Here is a 17500-nt window from a genome sequence, read left to right on the forward strand (position 1 = left end):
GACTCCTCGAGGATGCATCATGGGAGGGCACAAGTATGTTGACCGCAGTTCCTGCAAACAGAAAATGAGACATTGGAATGTCCGTCCAAGGGGATCATTAGAATAATAGCGTACCCAATTATGCTGGCTGGGAATTCCAAAGTCATAACAAAAATACAAAGATACCTAAGATACAGAATTTTTGGAAAAGAAAACAAACAAGTCAAAGTGTAAACTCCAGGCCACGCAAATTTTCCCTCAGTAAAATAAGTACAAGTCGACCAAAGATTGGAAAAAATCTTACATTGTACTGGAAATTTAATCTTCACCACGTAACTCCGATGACTAGCCGAGTTCTCTTTTCGTGTAATAATTCCTCTGGAAGCATTCCAGATTCCTCCACCCAAAAAAACAAAGATAAATTGAGTCCATGCTCAAGACCCCTTTTTGTGTCCAGTTGCGTTGACAAAAAAGACAAAAAACGTTAAAAAGAGAGTAGGAGATTTTTAGTTTGCCAAAAATTCAACAGTACATCTCATGATGTTATTTACTTTAAAAAAACCGGTGATTGATAATTTTCCGGATAGTTATTTAACAACTTTTCAGTATCTGTAATTTCAATTTATTAGCTGTGACGAAGGGTAAGCCCTCAAATATTTAGCAAACTTCAATCTTCTCACGGTCAACAATACACTTTTGTCAACTGTTTTAATAGGATTAAATTTCCTTATTTTATTCGCCCAGGAACGAAATTTTCTTGGTTAAAAGGACGAAATCAAGTAAGAGTGAAGTTGATTCCTCCTTGTTTTTAATTTCTCCTTTATTTTTTACTGAATTGCAGAACAAGGGTACCAGGATTTTCCAATTGCAGTATGACTTCCTTGAAGAGACTCAATGATTGGTGTTTGTTGAATGTCCCAACTTACAAGGTACATTAATTACTCGAGTAGTTTGACCACATATAATTTTGCATGAACTGCAAGGATATCCCAAATGCCATTTTCACAAGGTAAATGTGTATCTAACCGATTAAGATTAATAATAGTAGTCACAGGCTATCTAGCACAAGTAGCTATAGAGATTGACTAAGCCGGAAAGGCCAAAGCTGGACTAGGCCTATGTGGCACAGGTCAAGGTACGAACTCATACAAGAAGTACCAATAACATCAACATCAATAGTAATAATCTTAGTATTAATTTTAAGAGCAATTTGAGGGAAAATTCAATCGTAATAAGAAAAGAAAGGAACATTAAAGTTCATTGAACTTATTTTAATATTCACTATATTAGATCACAGTTTTAACGGAGAGTATGTAGTAGTAGTTCATTTCATTGCGAATCGTAACTCACTTACAGTTATTAACATGACCTGCTTAGGCTATGAACAGTTTTTGTGGCAATGGTATCCGTGAAGAAGGAGAAGAATGTGACTGCGGAGCGCCTGAGGTAACTAAACACCTTTCTCGCAACTTCTTTAACAAAGAACAAAGATTGAAGCAATTACTGTGGACCCTAGAGACACTATTGCTAACAGGGGAAATTTTTGCTGAGTTTTAATTGCATTCATCGTTGAATGTTAAAAATGATTACTGCGTAGATTTTCTTGGTCATGTTGTTTTCGAGGTCTTTCCGAAATTCAAAGTTCTTGATCTTAAAAGCTCTATTGCGTGACCGGAGGAACCCATGACCCGGAGCCCGGTATTTTTACATACCGATCTATTTTTAGACCACCTTTTCTGAAAAAAAGACAAAGGAAGTTCCGGTTGGTGACCCTATAACGTCAGATTAGTTTCTTGTAATTGGTCAATGGGCTCCTGTGGGAGTCTCATTCGTGGGATCAATCTAAAAAAAAAATCTGTTTGTGAAAAAGCCTTAACTCGAACACAATGGAGTCATGGGTTCCTGGGTGACCGCATGTAGTTCATCATGATGTTATTCAAGGTAATATGGATTATTTGTTGTTCTTCGAGTAAGTCTCAATTTTATAAACCAATGAATGAAGTCTTTGCACTTTAGTTACTCTTGGAAACAACCGACTTCGCCATAGCTCCATAAAGAAAAATGTGCAATCTGAGGATTGCTCTACCCAAATATAGATGCTGTTAATTTTTTTAATGAAATTTCTTTTTCTTAGATTTGCTTGTCTAAAGATCCTTGTTGTGAGCCTCATCACTGTATTCTTAAGAAAGACTCTCAATGCAGTGACTTACACCATGGATGCTGCGAGAATTGTTTGGTAACTTGCAAAGACATTTTAAATATATCAACCCAAACTTATTAAAAGTCCAGAACTTGAGTTAAAAATTAATTTTAACCGAATTCGGTTTTACATGGATAGAGGTCAATCGAAAAGTACCTGCTTCTTACTTCCCATAACACCAGTACAGAACGCGTATAATAACTTTGGTCTTTTCGACTGCTTTTCAAAAAAGCGTCTTTCTCACCCAACTAGAGCAGTGACCCTTTCTTAACTGGGAAAGGTATAATAGCACGATCTTTACTAAAACCTTAACCATTCTTTAAAAGTTCAAGAGACAAGGAACCTTATGTCGTGGAGTGACAACTGATTGTGACGTACCTGAATACTGCACGGGTGATTCCGAAGACGTAAGTACAGGAAAGGTATTGACCGATGCGAAAAATACCACAATACTCTTTGTTTGTCCACCTAAATTTTGAATAAGCATTGTTTTTGTTTTCAGTTGGGACCATTATTAAGTCCTAAGAGAAACAGGGAACAATGTTTAGGCAAAATGTGGGTGGACAAACAAAGAGTATTAAGGAATTTTCCAATTTGGCCAATTACGGTTAATTGCTACATGAATGATCAAAATTTGCTTTTTATTTAAAAAACCAGAAAAATCATTATTGCACGATATATGTGTTACAGGTTGAATTAAAATTCAGGTTAATTTAATTTCAACCTAGGCTGATCTTTTTCAACCTAGGTCAAATTTTTTCAACCTAGGTTATTATGAACTGTCTAAAAAAAGGTTTTCTTTTTTTGGGGGATGTAATTTTAAAAAATAAAGCCTGGATTGTTAGGGGGAATAAAAAAGAAAACACCCTTCTCCACCTTTCCCTTGCCTTCCGTTCTTCTTCCACTTACCATCTCTAGTACCAACGGACTGTGCCACTTACCTTGAGCTACGACAACATACCATGCCTCTCCAAGGATTCGAACTCTCGCACCATAGAACATCTGAGATTACTTTTTCTCTGTATTAACCGCTAAGCCTTCGAATCAGCAACTGAAATCGCCTCGATGTTTTTTCTACCAACGAGTTTAAGCCATTTCCAAGCCTTCACGACAACCACCATTTCGCACATGCGTAAATCACATAAAGTAAGACTTAAGAAAAGTTTCAGCTCATCCACACAGTTAAGAGGCCGCCGATGGAACTTTATGAAGAAGTTCAAGAGTGGCTAAATTTATCTGAAGAAGAATGAAAACGCTCCGAGTCTCCAGTGCTACAAAAGCAAACATTGGTGCAAGAGGTGGCTCTTGATTCTGAAGGACAAATAGTCAGAGATTGTACGAAGTTTATTTACGTCGCTATGAAAAATACAACAGGAACAAGGCATCATTTCTAGTAATGATAACAAACCGATTTTTGCCGCAAAAACATCGTTCCCACAATGGAAAAAGATGGTGGTACGGGCAAATAGAAAAACAAAAGATAACCTTTGCAGTTTTCAAAGAAAAGAACTCGTCTACGAACCACTAGAGTGTCATCAACTTGGAGAAACCGCTTGTAAGAAAGCATAACCATTCACAGAACAATTTCGGGGGTGGAGGCGGAATAATGAATAATGGATAACGGCTTAAAAATGAACGTGAATAAGGAATATTTAGCCCTCGAACATTTGAAACAAAGAGTTTTACGATTCCGTTAAAGAAGTACGAATTCCCAAAAATGAATATCGAAACAAAATACAATAATGAACTCTGGAAAAAATGGAAAGAATAATGAATGACTGAGATCCAATTATTCCGCCTCTACCCCCGAAAACGAGGTTTTCAGAATCTCTTTGAGAAAAGGGATGAGAAAGCCACAAATGAGTGGACAAGTCACAGCTACATCAAATACAGAGCAGGAGATTGGTCAATAATTTGAAAAAGTGGATGAGCCAGACATTGAAGGAGAGCGGTGTATGATACTTGCAAACTGCACACGCGGACTACAGACTAACCCTAAATCACAGAGACGTAAATGTTGTTTATTAGCACCATTTGAAATGGGTGCTTAGCCCGGCTTAAATACTGCTTATCAGCGCTATTTGTAGACAGCCAGCAGTCTGCCTTTTGCAATTATCATACATCAGAAAGGGAAGAAGAAAAAGAAAAGTTCGAAGTTCAGGATTATGTGGCGCTGAAATTTAATAAATGGAAACGGAAACGCCCCTTTATCCAAATGTCCTACTTGCTCAAATAGTAGAACTTGAAGGGGACTGTGCCAAAATAATCACAAAATTTGGATTTATCACTACAAACAGATTCAGAAAAATTAAAAAAACAAAACAAATGTCTTATTTGATAATTCAAAAGAAATAACACTTACAAGAGCCTACAAAATGGCTTCTGATCAATAGATTATGAAATCCTTTTTCCTGACTTTTCAAAGTTTTGTTTTTACTTGCTTTTGATTATTGCAAATTCAAAGTAAGCAAAAGATAGAGCAAATAACTAAGAAAATTAAAAATCAACAATGCAACATGCATGTTTCAGTTCTTTTATTCCTTAGGAGGTAATTCAATATTGTTGGCCCCTGCTCTCCTAATGAGATTCATCAAAGAACAATTGTCCTTCAAAAAAGCTCTGAGAAAGAAAGTAGAATCGGTTATCATGCACAGTATGCCTAGCCCCAACCTTAATGCTTAATGCAACCTAGACTTAACAACCATTGGGGTTTTATAAAAATACTCATGAAAAAGTTAAGCGACACTAAGTTCATCCATTCACCTCTAGGACCAATTTACTTACCAATATATTACACGTACTTGCTAATAATTGATGGCCTTTTGTTGATGTTTCATACTATCAATTTCAACCTAGTTAAAATAAAATGAACTAGGTTGAAATTAAAATTAACCTGAATTTAAATTTAACTGTAACATATACCCCTTACTAACTGAGTTCGAGGTCCGTAGTGTAAGTTATGGACCGGGTTCTTTTCTATTGCTTTATGGTCTAAACGAGAAGCGCGCGGTCCATAAATAAACAGGAAAAAACGAGAATCCGTAACCTGCAGTACGGACAGAAAAAGCGAAGTTAGTAAGATATTTATTATACCTCAGGTAATGAGGCACGCGAGAGAGGAAAGTTGTTGAAGTCCAGTGGAAGGTTTAACTGTCAAAAAGAGTGCCAAGTCAAAATCCGAAAAACGAATAAATCTTGGTTTTTGAAATGGTTGCTTGCATGATTCTAACGGTTTTACAAGTGTATGTAACATAAACGGCTTAAAAAAACTTGCTAGAGAATGTTTACTCAAATTTTCCAATACAGTGGGTCGTACTGTAAAATACGGTTTTCTAATTTAGCTAATCGCAGTGTGCGTACAATCTGAGAGATACTCGATGTAATGAATGATACTATTAAATTCCCGCAGTGTCCAGCGGATGATTCAATCATTGATGGATACCCATGCAATCAAACCAAAACGGTAGGAGTTAATTTTTTACACGATCTGTAATTGGATGTTTGGAATCCCACGAAGAGAATTTAGAGCACGTAAAAAAATAAGTTCCTTTTGAGGGTTCTGTTCTCCTTGCCATTTTGTTATCTTTTCCATGCCTAACCAACGGCTTTTTGTGACTGAAGGTTGTTCAAGGAAGTACCAACCGCAACAGTGTGTTCAAAAGGCAACTGAATCCTAGACTGAACACCAGATATCTACGCCTCAGTCCTCAATACTGGCACGGTTGGCCATGTCTTAGAGTTGACTTCTTGGGATGCTCTTCAGACGAAGGTAACAAAATCTAAAACTTTACAATCTAAACATCACTTTTCTTTACACTCCGAATCCTCCAAACATCGCAGAGCATGAAGTCCTGCCTTCATTTCAAGGAAATTAAATCTTATTTTAAATAAAAATAGTTTTGCAACCTCGTTCTTCTTGTTGGCAGACTGCTTGGGTTCTTTGAGTTTTTGTGTGTCACATGTGTTTCGATGATTCCTTATAACATGAATATACTTTTGATAGCACACCCAACAGCTCCAACGCCAATCAAGTCTTACAATCTTGATCTTTGTCTCACACCATCAAACAAGACCTGTTCGCCGAGTGATAATGAACATCTTATTTGGGCGCGTGGTGACAAGTGTGCGGAAAGCCATTTCCAGTTCACTTTGGAGGCAAACGGTGTATTACGTCACAAATGCAGTGAAAAGATGGTATGCCCCCAGGGTAGCGGAAACGGTGCAAAAATTGTAGTCAGCAGCAGTTGCAACGCTAATAATTCCAAATTTTACAGAACAACAGGTAAGAAAAGGGTTCCATGATTAAAAATAAGCACTATACAACCCTTTGCAGGCAAATCTCCAAAACGGGGATTATGTACTAGCAGAATTGCTTTTGACGACGGGTTTGAGACATACCAAAGCAAAAATTGTTAATTTGAAGAGAAATCCTCAACTGGTCAAGCAGAAATTATTGTATGTGGTCAGATAGAACTATTAGCCATTAGAACCACAATTGGCCGAGGGGCAAAATACCATAATACCGTTTGTTTGTCCTCCCAAATATTGAATAAGCATTGTTTCCAACTTCTCTTGGAGCTTACAATGGTCCCAAGAGAAAACAAAAGCAATGCTTATTCAACTTTTGGGTGGACAAACAAAGACTATCATGGTTTTTTTTTTTGCCTCGGCCATGATATGGCTGTCATTCCCAGTGCACTTGTTCAGACCACCCAATCATAAAAGGAGGTTCGACACTACCAGTCATTTTTAATACAAGTACAAGGAAAGGTTACGTTTTTGCAAACGTTGGCCGTGAAGCACTATATTTCAACAGACTTAACTGATTAGAGTGTAATGTGAAGTGGTTGTTTTTCTACCCCTTATGAACCAGGTGAGCATTATCCCTACTAATGGCAATGGGTCCACACATGGACAAAGAAAAATTCTAACCAGGGTAGTCCCTATCTAATCAGTTAAGTCCATTATAAATACAAGCCTGACTACGCAGCTTTTTTTTTTATTGGGTTGCCATATTGCATATTGGCTTTTGTGCTTGTCAGCATTGTGATTTGCAATAATTGGCAAGTCTGTCTTTGTATCTCATAGATGTTTAGCTTGTAAATTACAAACGGTTTTGATTGGCCGCTCAACCTCGTGATTGTGTAAATAGTTCACCTTAAAGTCAAAATAGATAGGTTTCTCAGGACCTCGACAAAGAAGGCTTCCTGACCCGACAGGTGAGATGTAAATATTCAGGTAAATATTACAAAAGTGCGTTGTTTTACTCTGAAAAAGGTAAATATTACAAAAGTACGTTGTTTTACTCTGAAAACAACGAACGATTAACATTCTTTCCCGTAGTTAATTCAGTTGACCGAAGGTGATCACGTGCACCTTTATGGTTGCCTAGCACATGATCAATTTATTCCTTTTGACAGAATATCCTGACCTTTCCTTTGATTCATAGAAGTGATAGACCACAAATTTTAAGTGTTTTTACCATTGATTGTCATTAATCTTTCGATGAGAATTCGATTCAGAGTTATGTATAAAGACTTTTGTTTTTCTCCATCTGTCTTTTGACTTGCCTTTTACTGTTAACTCCCGACTTTTACGATACTTTTTGGTGCTAACGTGAAGCCAAAAAAAGTGACCTGCCATCAGGTTAGACTGAGAAGAAGAGGAATTATGAAGCGGAAACAACATCTTTAGTCCTTCCTTAGTGCATGTGTACAATAAACATTTGATTAGTGCAACTGCAAGACATGCAGGAAATGCAGGAAAACGTCCGTCAGAGCAATTTGCAGTTTGCAGTTTGCAGTTAGTTTTTTTGCAGACTATTTAAAGAAGAAACGAATGAATTTTACTCAAGAGCGTGTTTTGTTATCTTTAAACTGGATTTATAACCAAAGCTTAAAAAACTAAAAGACCTCAAAATGGGACAGGACATTACAAAATAATTAAAAAGTAAACAAGCCTTACCTGTAAGGTAAAGTTTGATTGGAATTATCTCCTCATTGATGCACAGAGAGATCACGTGAGAAAGCGCATGCGTGGTGAAGATCATCCTTTAAAGACTGGCCCCATGTATGTCGATAAACGTCTCTGGGTGGGGAACCCCGTATTTGGGGAGAGCACGTGATCTCTCTATGCATCAATGAGGAAATAGAATTAAAAATTAAATCTCCTCATTTGCATATCCGAGATCCCGTGAGACTTCAAAGCACATGGGCCATAGCAAGTCACAGTAATGAACAACAATCTACTGCACAACACAACAATAGGTTTATTGTAGCTTAGAAATGGCATCTAAAAAGTAGAAATTAAACGAGCAATTCCGAATAGATTGTCGTCGGTTACATCTTTCTTGTAGTAAGTTTGTAGAGTCAATTGACTCTACCATGGCGGATGCGCGTAGTTTCTCGTGGTCATGAGACATGCCCGTTAAATGGAATAATTCTCAACCAGTAATTGAAATTCGATCTCAAAGAAGGCTTTAGCCCTCGTTAAAACTTTCCTCTGTAAGTAGAGGAAACTAGTACAATGGCTGAAGCTTCGATGCAAGAGATTTTAAAATGATAACTCCAGCGTAAATCCTTACAGCTTTCCTTCACCGAAAGTCGCAACGCCATAATGATTTTCACCACGCATGCGCTTTCTCAGGGGATCTCGAATATGCAAATGAGGAGATAGAATTAAACGTGTGAACGTGTTAGCCAAAGGGCTTCTGCTGGCACGACGTCTGGGTGACCCCTCAAATGGTCCTAATGACCTCCACTTGAAAAAATGACTGGAACACTCCAGTTCAAACCAACTCAGTGCCCTCTGTTTTTGTGTAACACGTACCACAAGCGACCCAGTGTACGGTCATGGAGCGTCTAAGTCTGTTCATAAACTGTTTCAATTAACCACTGCTAAGATCTTATTGCCAATATATCAGGCGCTGTTGCATGCGCTTTTTTTCCTCCTCTAATTCATTCTTGAAACCACAAGAACCTAGCTGTAAATGCAATTTTGCAATCTCCGATCAATTTTCATTGTGGATTAGCAAGTCACAGTAGTGCCAATTTTGTTGCCACACTTAGAATTGATTTCTTCTGATATTTTTCAAGGACGCTCCCTGAAGCATGTCAAGACCGGTAAATGCATACACTCAAATGGCGGGTGGCCTGGGAATGGAAAAAAGATCGTCATTTGGTCTACTTGTGATGAACAGAGGCTTGAATTATGGTTTGGGAAGCAAGGTGCGTCGTTTCAATGGAGTCGATTGTCCTCAACCCAGGCCCTCTCTCTGGTTTCTGAGCCAAGGTAGAGGTCCTGGGAACGAGGTTCGATTGTCTTCGACTCGAATATGACCTTTATTATAAAACAACACGATCTCTTCCTCAAATGAACGATTATTGTTCATTGTCAGTTTGCTCCAGATGAAGTATTATCCACCATTTAGGTTACTCTGTCCCAAGACATGTGGTAGCAAATAATAGGGAAAAAAAAGTAAAAGTAGTCCCTGGACAGGATTTGAACCCCGAGCACCCACTTTGAAAGAACTGTTTGTATCTTCTTAACCACTAAAGCTCAACTAACTGTTAAGCGTGCTGATTATTTACCAGAACTAATTAGTATATGTATAAAATCATTGCAGAATAATGGTCAAGTCTAAGAATTGAATTTAAGATGGTTAGGTTTTCCTTGAAGTTTGGTTAGCGCCATTTTTCACTGCGTAAGCTTGCTTCTAAGCGGGTGTTTATACACGTTTACAGGGGCATTTGGAAGAAAAATTTTATTGACTTCCTCGCAGTTAGTGATGTAGTAGTCCAGTGGTTGGGTGAAGGGGTTATTAATCAAACGTTCCAAGGTTCGAATCCTGCGAGTCCAGACTTTAAGGTTCGGCTTTGAAATAAAAATAAGTTCATTTCCACGATCTCTATCAAGCTTTAAGTGGCCAAAATAAGCGATGATTTTTCACTTGGAGCAAATTGACAATTAGAATAATCCCTTGAATTGAGGGAGAGACTTGATTGTTATAAAATATATTTTCCGCTGGTATTCCAAGTAATTAGTTGCGGTGTTTTCATTTCACACCTGCCGCACCCACTATTGTGCATTCTGTTTTTCATGTTTGTCAGGGATTGGCCAGTTATTAGTATTTATACCCTCCGCTGTCTCTTGAGTACCATTCACGCTTGCGGTTCCATACAGTTTATTCATCTTTCTGCTTTAAGCCCATCTATTCGTGTGAGGCCCAACGACCAGATACAGAGCGAAGGTTCGTCCGTTTCGGCTGAAGTATTCCAAACGTCTTCGGGTGACAGTGGAGGCAACTCAGCAGCCGTTGATCAAGTCTTTTCCATGTTCAAAGATTTTCTTGAGAAAAAAATTAGAAGACAAAGGAAAGCAAATCGAGCATAGAAGTAAGTTAGATGAAGAAGTTGTGCAGCTAAAGTTCAAAGGAAACCAGAAACAATTTGAGCTTAATGCCGAGCTGGATACCATTTTGGAAAGTATTGAAACCGAGAGTGAAAGCATCGAGCCAAAGTTGTCGCAAATCAAGAAGCTTTCCCAAGAAGACAGGCAACGTATTCGAAAGCGGCAGAAGCTGATAAAAATCGCTGATAAAAGCATGGACGGCTGGCAGGTCGTAGCCGAGTACGAGTCAGACGAACTTGCATCCGGCTCCGAAGATGAAAAACGTCTTAAGAAGGCAAGGGAAGCTGCGAGTCGCAAGAGACGCCAAAAAGAACAACTCTCCAGTGACCGTGGAAAGAAACCAAGAATTGCTTTGGGCACTGATAATCAACTTTTTCGTGGTATAAGATAAAGAGTCTCCTCTATACTTTGTATGTTCATGGGTGTTTTGGATACGCTTGCGCATCCTACCATATTTCTCGTGGTATTTGTTTGTATTACGGGAATTTAAGGGTAAAATGTTTTACGTTCGTTTGAGCGAAGCGAATTAGAACGTAAATATATTTTCCGCTGGTATTCCAAGTAATTAGTTGCGGTGTTTTCATTTCACACCTGCCGCACCCACTATTGTGCATTCTGTTTTTCATGTTTGTCAGGGATTGGCCAGTTATTAGTATTTATACCCTCCGCTGTCTCTTGAGTACCATTCACGCTTGCGGTTCCATACAGTTTATTCATCTTTCTGCTTTAAGCCTTCCCCCCCCCCCCCCCCCCACCTCCCGTTTACTACAGGTTTCGTCATTGCCTTTATCTTTCAGGCCGTAGAGACGCTTTTGGCGACTTCTTCCGCTGTTTCAAATGCGGCAAATTTGGACACTGGGCTAAGGACTGCCAATCCTTGTTCTGGCCGGGAAGTTACCAGCCGCTTAGCTACAATTCTTTCCCTGGAATCTCCTACAACAAGCCAACCTCAGGCCAATCAGCTCAACAAAAGCATTGATGATGCCTTGGCGCAGGTACATCAGTTTACACAGGATTACGAACTTGAAAGCTGACATTCATTACGTGTTAAGGGTAATCTGAAGAATAATTTAGTTTTCTGCAGATCTATAGGTGCTCCGGATTTCATTTTGTCTATTATTGAAAATGGCTACAGACTGCCATTCATTAGTTTTCCGTTGGCCGTAAAACAGAAAAATAATAAGTCGGCTTGTATTTATGCTGTTTTTGTGGATCAAGCTGTTCTTGAGCTCCTTAATTCAGACCGGGTGTGTTTGGTTAATGAGCAGCCTTTTGTTGTAAATCCTTTGTCAGTTTCTGAACAACCATGCGGTAAGAAGAGCTTATTCTCGATTTGCGTCATGTCAACAAGTCATTAATTAAGCAAAGTGTTAAGTAAGAGGACTGGAAAATTGCTATGTCTTATTTTGTGAAGGATGGGTTCATGTTTTCCTTCGATTTAAAAAGTGGTTACCATCATGTAGACATTGCACAAGAGCACCAAACTTTTCTGGGGTTTTCATGGCGTACGCCCGATTCCATTAAGGAAATATTTTATGTTTTTTCTGTGCTCCCGTTCGGTCTGTCCTCTGCCCCTTGGGTTTTTACTAAGGTTTTGAAGTTATTGGAGAGTACAGGGTCTTTGTAAAGCCATCTTCTTGGATGATGGTTGGGCGATTGTTCAGGATAGAGAAAGTTGTCTCATTAAGGCCCGGGCTGTAAGGGCGGATTTGTGCAACGCAGGTTTTGTTGTCAATGAAGATAAATCGGTATGGGAACCCACCCAAGTATTGGACTGGCTGGGTATTACCTGGAATGCTGCATTAGGTACTTTTAAATTGTGGAAAGGAGAATTGTTAAGATCATTAACTCAATTGATCATATTATTGAAGCCGATTTCAAAGTTACTGCGAGAGAGTTGTCTTCCTTCACAGGTCAAGTTATCTCTACCTGTCCTGTAGTTGGTAACATTGGCAGGATAATGACCAGACATTGTGTCTTGTCCACCGCGTGCAGGGATAATTGGGATTCTATATCCCTTCTTGACGATTACTGCAAGGAAGAACTGTATTTTTGGAAGGAAAGTATGGTTAATATCAACACTAGGTATTGCTTTGTGAGTAAGGTACCAAGTTATTTTGTGTATTCTGACGCCAGTTCCACCGGAGGTGGAGCAATTACTGATTTTAACAATGATTTTGTGTGCCACAAAACGTGGTCGGAGAACGAGAGAGGTCAAAGTTCAATGTGGAGAGAACTGTCTGTTATTGAGTTTCTTTGCAATCATTTGCCTCAGTGTTGGATCACATGTTAAGTGGTTTACGGATAGCCAAGTAGCTGCTCAGATTGTTGAAGTGGGCAGCATGAAATTAGGTTTGCACAAATGGCCAGAGGGATTTGATATTTGTATCCGATCGGGAATTCATTTAGATGTACAGTGGATCCCTCGCACTTCGAATCAACAAGCTGTTTATATAAGTCGTTTAATTGATACTGATGATTGGCAAATTACTGAAGAACTTTTTCTTTTTCTCGATGGCTTGTGGGGTCCGCATAGTGTAGATTGCTTTGCAAATTATTATAACCGCAAGATCCCCAGGTATTTCTCGAGGTTTTGGAATCCCAATTCCTCGGGTGTTGATTTTTCTTTCAGTCTCTTGGAGGGGAAAATTGCTTAGTAGTCCATCCAGTTGGTATCATCCCACGCGTATTACATTATCTTAAATCTCAGAAGGCCGTTAGACTAAAATTTACTGATTAATTTATTGGACGGTGTGTCTACTAGCCTTTGTTTTTTCAGTTGTTGGCGCTGGCCAAGGCAGTATGCCGTTTATTTGTAAGGCACTGGCCTAATGTTTGGTCTGTCATTTCATATGGTGCTGTCCTAATAGGAGTATAGTTGATTTATGTGGCACTGGCCTAATCAATGGTTGTTGATCTACGCGGCACTGGCCCATACGATCATTCAACGTCTTACGTGGCACTGGCCTCATCAATGGTTGTTGATCTACGGGGCACTGGCCCATACGATCATTTAACGTCTTACGTGGCACTGGCCTCATAAATGACTGATTTTTGTACGGTTATTAAAGGATGTTCTGTCTTTCTTTTGTTCTTCTAGTATGTATGTTTTGTTCTTGTCTTTACAGATTATGCTATCAAGTAATTCTTGGAAAGGCTTTCAACAGTTTTCTTCAATCAACGTTTATGAAGTGCTAAATGTTATGTTGAAGTCCAGGTCGGATTCGACCACTAAAGCTTACGTTCGTGTTATCAGAAAGTCCTTGGACTGGTCTAAAAGTAGACAGTTCAACATGCAGTTACCTTTTCCTCTTAGTGTTGTTTCTCTATATTTGTTTGAAGTTCAGCAGTCTTCCGCTTCTAGCTCCTCAGTAATTTTAGCCCATGTGGCCCTTAAATGGTTACATTCTTTTGTCCCTAGTTTGGATCGTAATCCTTTAGATAGCGAATTTTGCAGAAATGTCGTCGAATCCGCTAAACGCCAGAAGTCATAGCCAGTTATGAAAAAGAAGCCTATTTCCACAGAAATTATAAGGCGTATTTTAGATATTCATAACAGGAAAGATGCTAATTTAAAGAATCTCCGTATTGCTGCGTTGTGCTCTTTAGCCTTCGCAGGGTTTTTTCGTTATGACGAATTATGCAATATCGTTCCGGAGCATATCGAATTTCACAGCGATTATATAAGAATTTTTGTGCCTCGTAGTAAGACAGATGTTTATAGGGAAGGGAATTTCGTCTATATTAGTGCATCTGGATCTAAGTACTGTCCTGTTGGTGTTTTACAGCGTTATTTAGATTTATCTGGTATTGACTTAAACAGTCCTCTCCCTTTTATTTAGACCAATTGTTTTTCACCGTAGTACTTCTAGCTATACCCTGAGGAGCGGAAAGATTTCTTATACTACCTGTAGAGATATCTTAAGGGATACCTTAAGTCAGCTGGGCTATACAACCCTAATGTTTATGGTCTTCATAGTTAAAGATCCGGTGGCATTACAGCTGCCGTACGCTATAGTAGGAATTCGATTCCAGAAAGACTACTTAAAATTCCTGGTAGGTGGAAATCTGATTCTGCCAAGGATATGTATGTTGAAGAAAGCCTTGAAAACAGGTTGCATGTAACTAAGTATTTAGGTTTGTAACGTATTATGGAGCGTAGATTAGTTTCTGCATACAGTAGTATCTAAAGAGTTGTAAAAAAAAAAAAAAAAAAAAAAAAGTGCAGTAACAATTTCTTTTTGTAATTTCTATCTTATAATAAACTGTTTTGGATACGCTTGCGCATCCTACCATATTTCTCGTGGTATTTGTTTGTATTACGGGAATTTAAGGGTAAAATGTTTTACGTTCGTTTGAGCGAAGCGAATTAGAACGTAAATGCTGTACAGTTAACTGTGTTTTGTGTACTGTGTTCATGAAAATCCTAAAACAGATCAACATTCGGTTCTTCTTGAACATTAATGCTCCCCACTGGTACCAAAACTGGACTACCCAACGGTGAATTACAACAGCGTTACTAAAGGCGCTGATCGGGATGCTCTTAGTCAACTTGTCTATTTAAGTCAATCTGGCCAAGTTGACTTTGGGGAAGTAAAAATCAGGGAACCTATTGCGCTAAATGCACGGCACACAAAATGTATATTTATAACCATCTTAACTTAAAATTTGACTTCTGCTTCAAATTCTTAAAGTTGCATCGCAGAGATTTTCATTTTGCATGGAATTCTGCACCGAACATTTGTTTGGCCTTGTTTGTGTGGATTTTTAGGTCACACACTGTGCACCGTCTTGTCGAATAATCCAACAGCCAATCAGATAGTTAATTCCGTCACAGTAACTAAACCTGACTTTTTCGTCACTGCAGATTGCGTGCATCGTCTTGGTATGGAAAATGGTGATATAAAAGATATTCAAATTACAGCAAGTTCGTCACGTTCTCGTGATTTACCAGAGTATGGAAGGCTTAATAATGATAAATATTGGTGTGCTGCCAAGAAAAGCAAAAAGGAATATTTCCAAGTAGATCTTGGTCAGGTAAACTGGGAAAATAAGAAAAAGTAGTTCGGTCTTAAACCAAACTACGCAAGACGTCTGCATATTCAAGAACCAATTGCCCCATGGTCCATACTATCGATCTTGTCTCCCCTCGAGCCTGATACTGAAGGGAGAGTCCTGATTATAAACTTTGACTACATATTCAAACTCACCAGACATGTTGTAACCATTGCTGTACCACACTGATGACATGTCGAATGTTTTTTACCACACTTGTTGTAATCTCGCAATCTGATTGGCTAATTTGCCATTGTCGGTAAGACTCTAGACAACGCTGCTAGCGCCAATTTGTCGCGCAATGTAATAGCCAATCTGTACCGCTCATTTTGGGAATTTCGAATAAACCAATCATATTGCGAGAAAGTTATAGACATCGCTTGATCTTTATTTGTGTCATGATTTTAGCCACTCTCTGAAATAAACACTTTTTTTGACATTGAATATTGGGGTAAAAAAGAAATCGGAAGTGATGCAGTGTAGTCTGTATTCTTATCGACAACGATATTCGTCATCACAGTGGTCAAAATTTGTTGCGGAATCACTCGGCGCACAACTTTTTCCCCACTGTGCTGACGAATATCGTTGTCGATAAGAGTACAGACAACGCTGAACCACTTTCGATTTGTTAAATTGAAACTGCTTGACACAGTCCCTTCAAATGAAAATACCGGACGTCCAAGTTGAATTCTATTTCTCTAAAATCCGCTTTAGGCTTTTCTAATTGACCTATAGTAAGCTCTTAAAAGAAAAATTAGGGAAAGAGCCGTTTATGATGTTATAGCCAATAACATTCGGAAATTATATCTTCCGTCTCAGATAGCTAGTTTTAAACTTCGAATCACATAACTTTGCACAAGCGATCTTGACGCCAAAATCTGTCAGCATCGGCATACGTGAATCTTTTTGCAGTTGGAACAATTATTTACAACATTCCTCGCTAACACCCTTCTCCACTAACACCCTTCGCTTATGACAATAAGGCCGGTCCATTTCCCCACTTAAAAAAAGAGAGATTGCAGAGAATTGTTCTACTCTTAATTACACATTTGCCCAATTTCACTAGGTAAAAACTGTCAACATGATCATGATCCAAGGACGCTCAAATTGGTATAATTGGGTGACTGGATTTCATCTGTATCACAGCGACAATGGGCGTCAGTGGACTGGCTACTCACAAAGTGGAGATAAGAACCATTCCAACGTAAACAAATGTTTGATTTATGATTCGTCTTTTCTAATGCATTATGATAAAGAGGTTTTTTTTTGGCTTGTTGAATCATACGAACGCTTATTAGAATATCATTGTAATAACTGTGATGATAATGACAATTAGCGAAGATGCTTATGACAAGTATGTCCCCCTTTCGATGAGATTATAATAGAGATAAAAGCATTGCGCCGGTTTACAATCGATATTGCATGAACTTGAACAAAATAGAATAGGCAACTATTTGAATACAGTTGCAGGAAGGCACTTGAAACGGTCTGTGTTCAATCTCTTTCAAAAGCTAAAGCTTCGACAAAGTAACGTACGTACTTTGCAACCTCTTTCAACTCTCTGTGAATTCCATGAAGTATAATCTTAACCCTGAAGTTTTTCGTTACCATCAATAACGGTTTTAAAATTCATGAAAGCACACCATTTTCTTTAAACCAGATGAAAATATTATTCGACATTTGAGATTTCATCTGTCCTTTTAGTCGATTTGTTACCTTGGAGAATGCAGCGAGATCCACGAAACACAGTGCAAAGACCTTTGGGGATCAAGTATGTACAAGCAAGACTATTTTACTGACTCGTATCCCTAGCGCAAATATTTCATGGCTTGTAATTTAAGTTCGTAAAAGATAGAA

The 17500-nt window shown here is 38.6% G+C and overlaps 1 protein-coding gene across 2 annotated transcripts in view; it reads left to right on the forward strand.

Moving 5' to 3' along the window:
* The window catches only part of LOC138021384 (uncharacterized), a 73741-nt gene that overhangs the window by 23150 nt on the left and 33091 nt on the right, over positions 1-17500 (forward strand). For both annotated transcript variants that reach the window (XM_068868281.1, XM_068868355.1), the window contains exons 15-26: positions 1-33; positions 821-908; positions 1357-1425; positions 2114-2215; positions 2506-2586; positions 5589-5642; positions 5801-5948; positions 6183-6461; positions 9274-9405; positions 15456-15625; positions 16710-16847; positions 17348-17414. The exon at positions 1-33 is cut by the window's left edge and continues 16 nt beyond it. In XM_068868281.1, the coding sequence (XP_068724382.1) occupies positions 1-33; positions 821-908; positions 1357-1425; positions 2114-2215; positions 2506-2586; positions 5589-5642; positions 5801-5948; positions 6183-6461; positions 9274-9405; positions 15456-15625; positions 16710-16847; positions 17348-17414 (1361 nt within the window). The remainder of the gene's footprint in view (positions 34-820; positions 909-1356; positions 1426-2113; positions 2216-2505; positions 2587-5588; positions 5643-5800; positions 5949-6182; positions 6462-9273; positions 9406-15455; positions 15626-16709; positions 16848-17347; positions 17415-17500) is intronic.

Source organism: Montipora capricornis, chromosome 1 (genome assembly GCF_036669925.1).
Source record: "Montipora capricornis isolate CH-2021 chromosome 1, ASM3666992v2, whole genome shotgun sequence".
Taxonomy (NCBI): Eukaryota; Metazoa; Cnidaria; class Anthozoa; order Scleractinia; family Acroporidae; genus Montipora; species Montipora capricornis.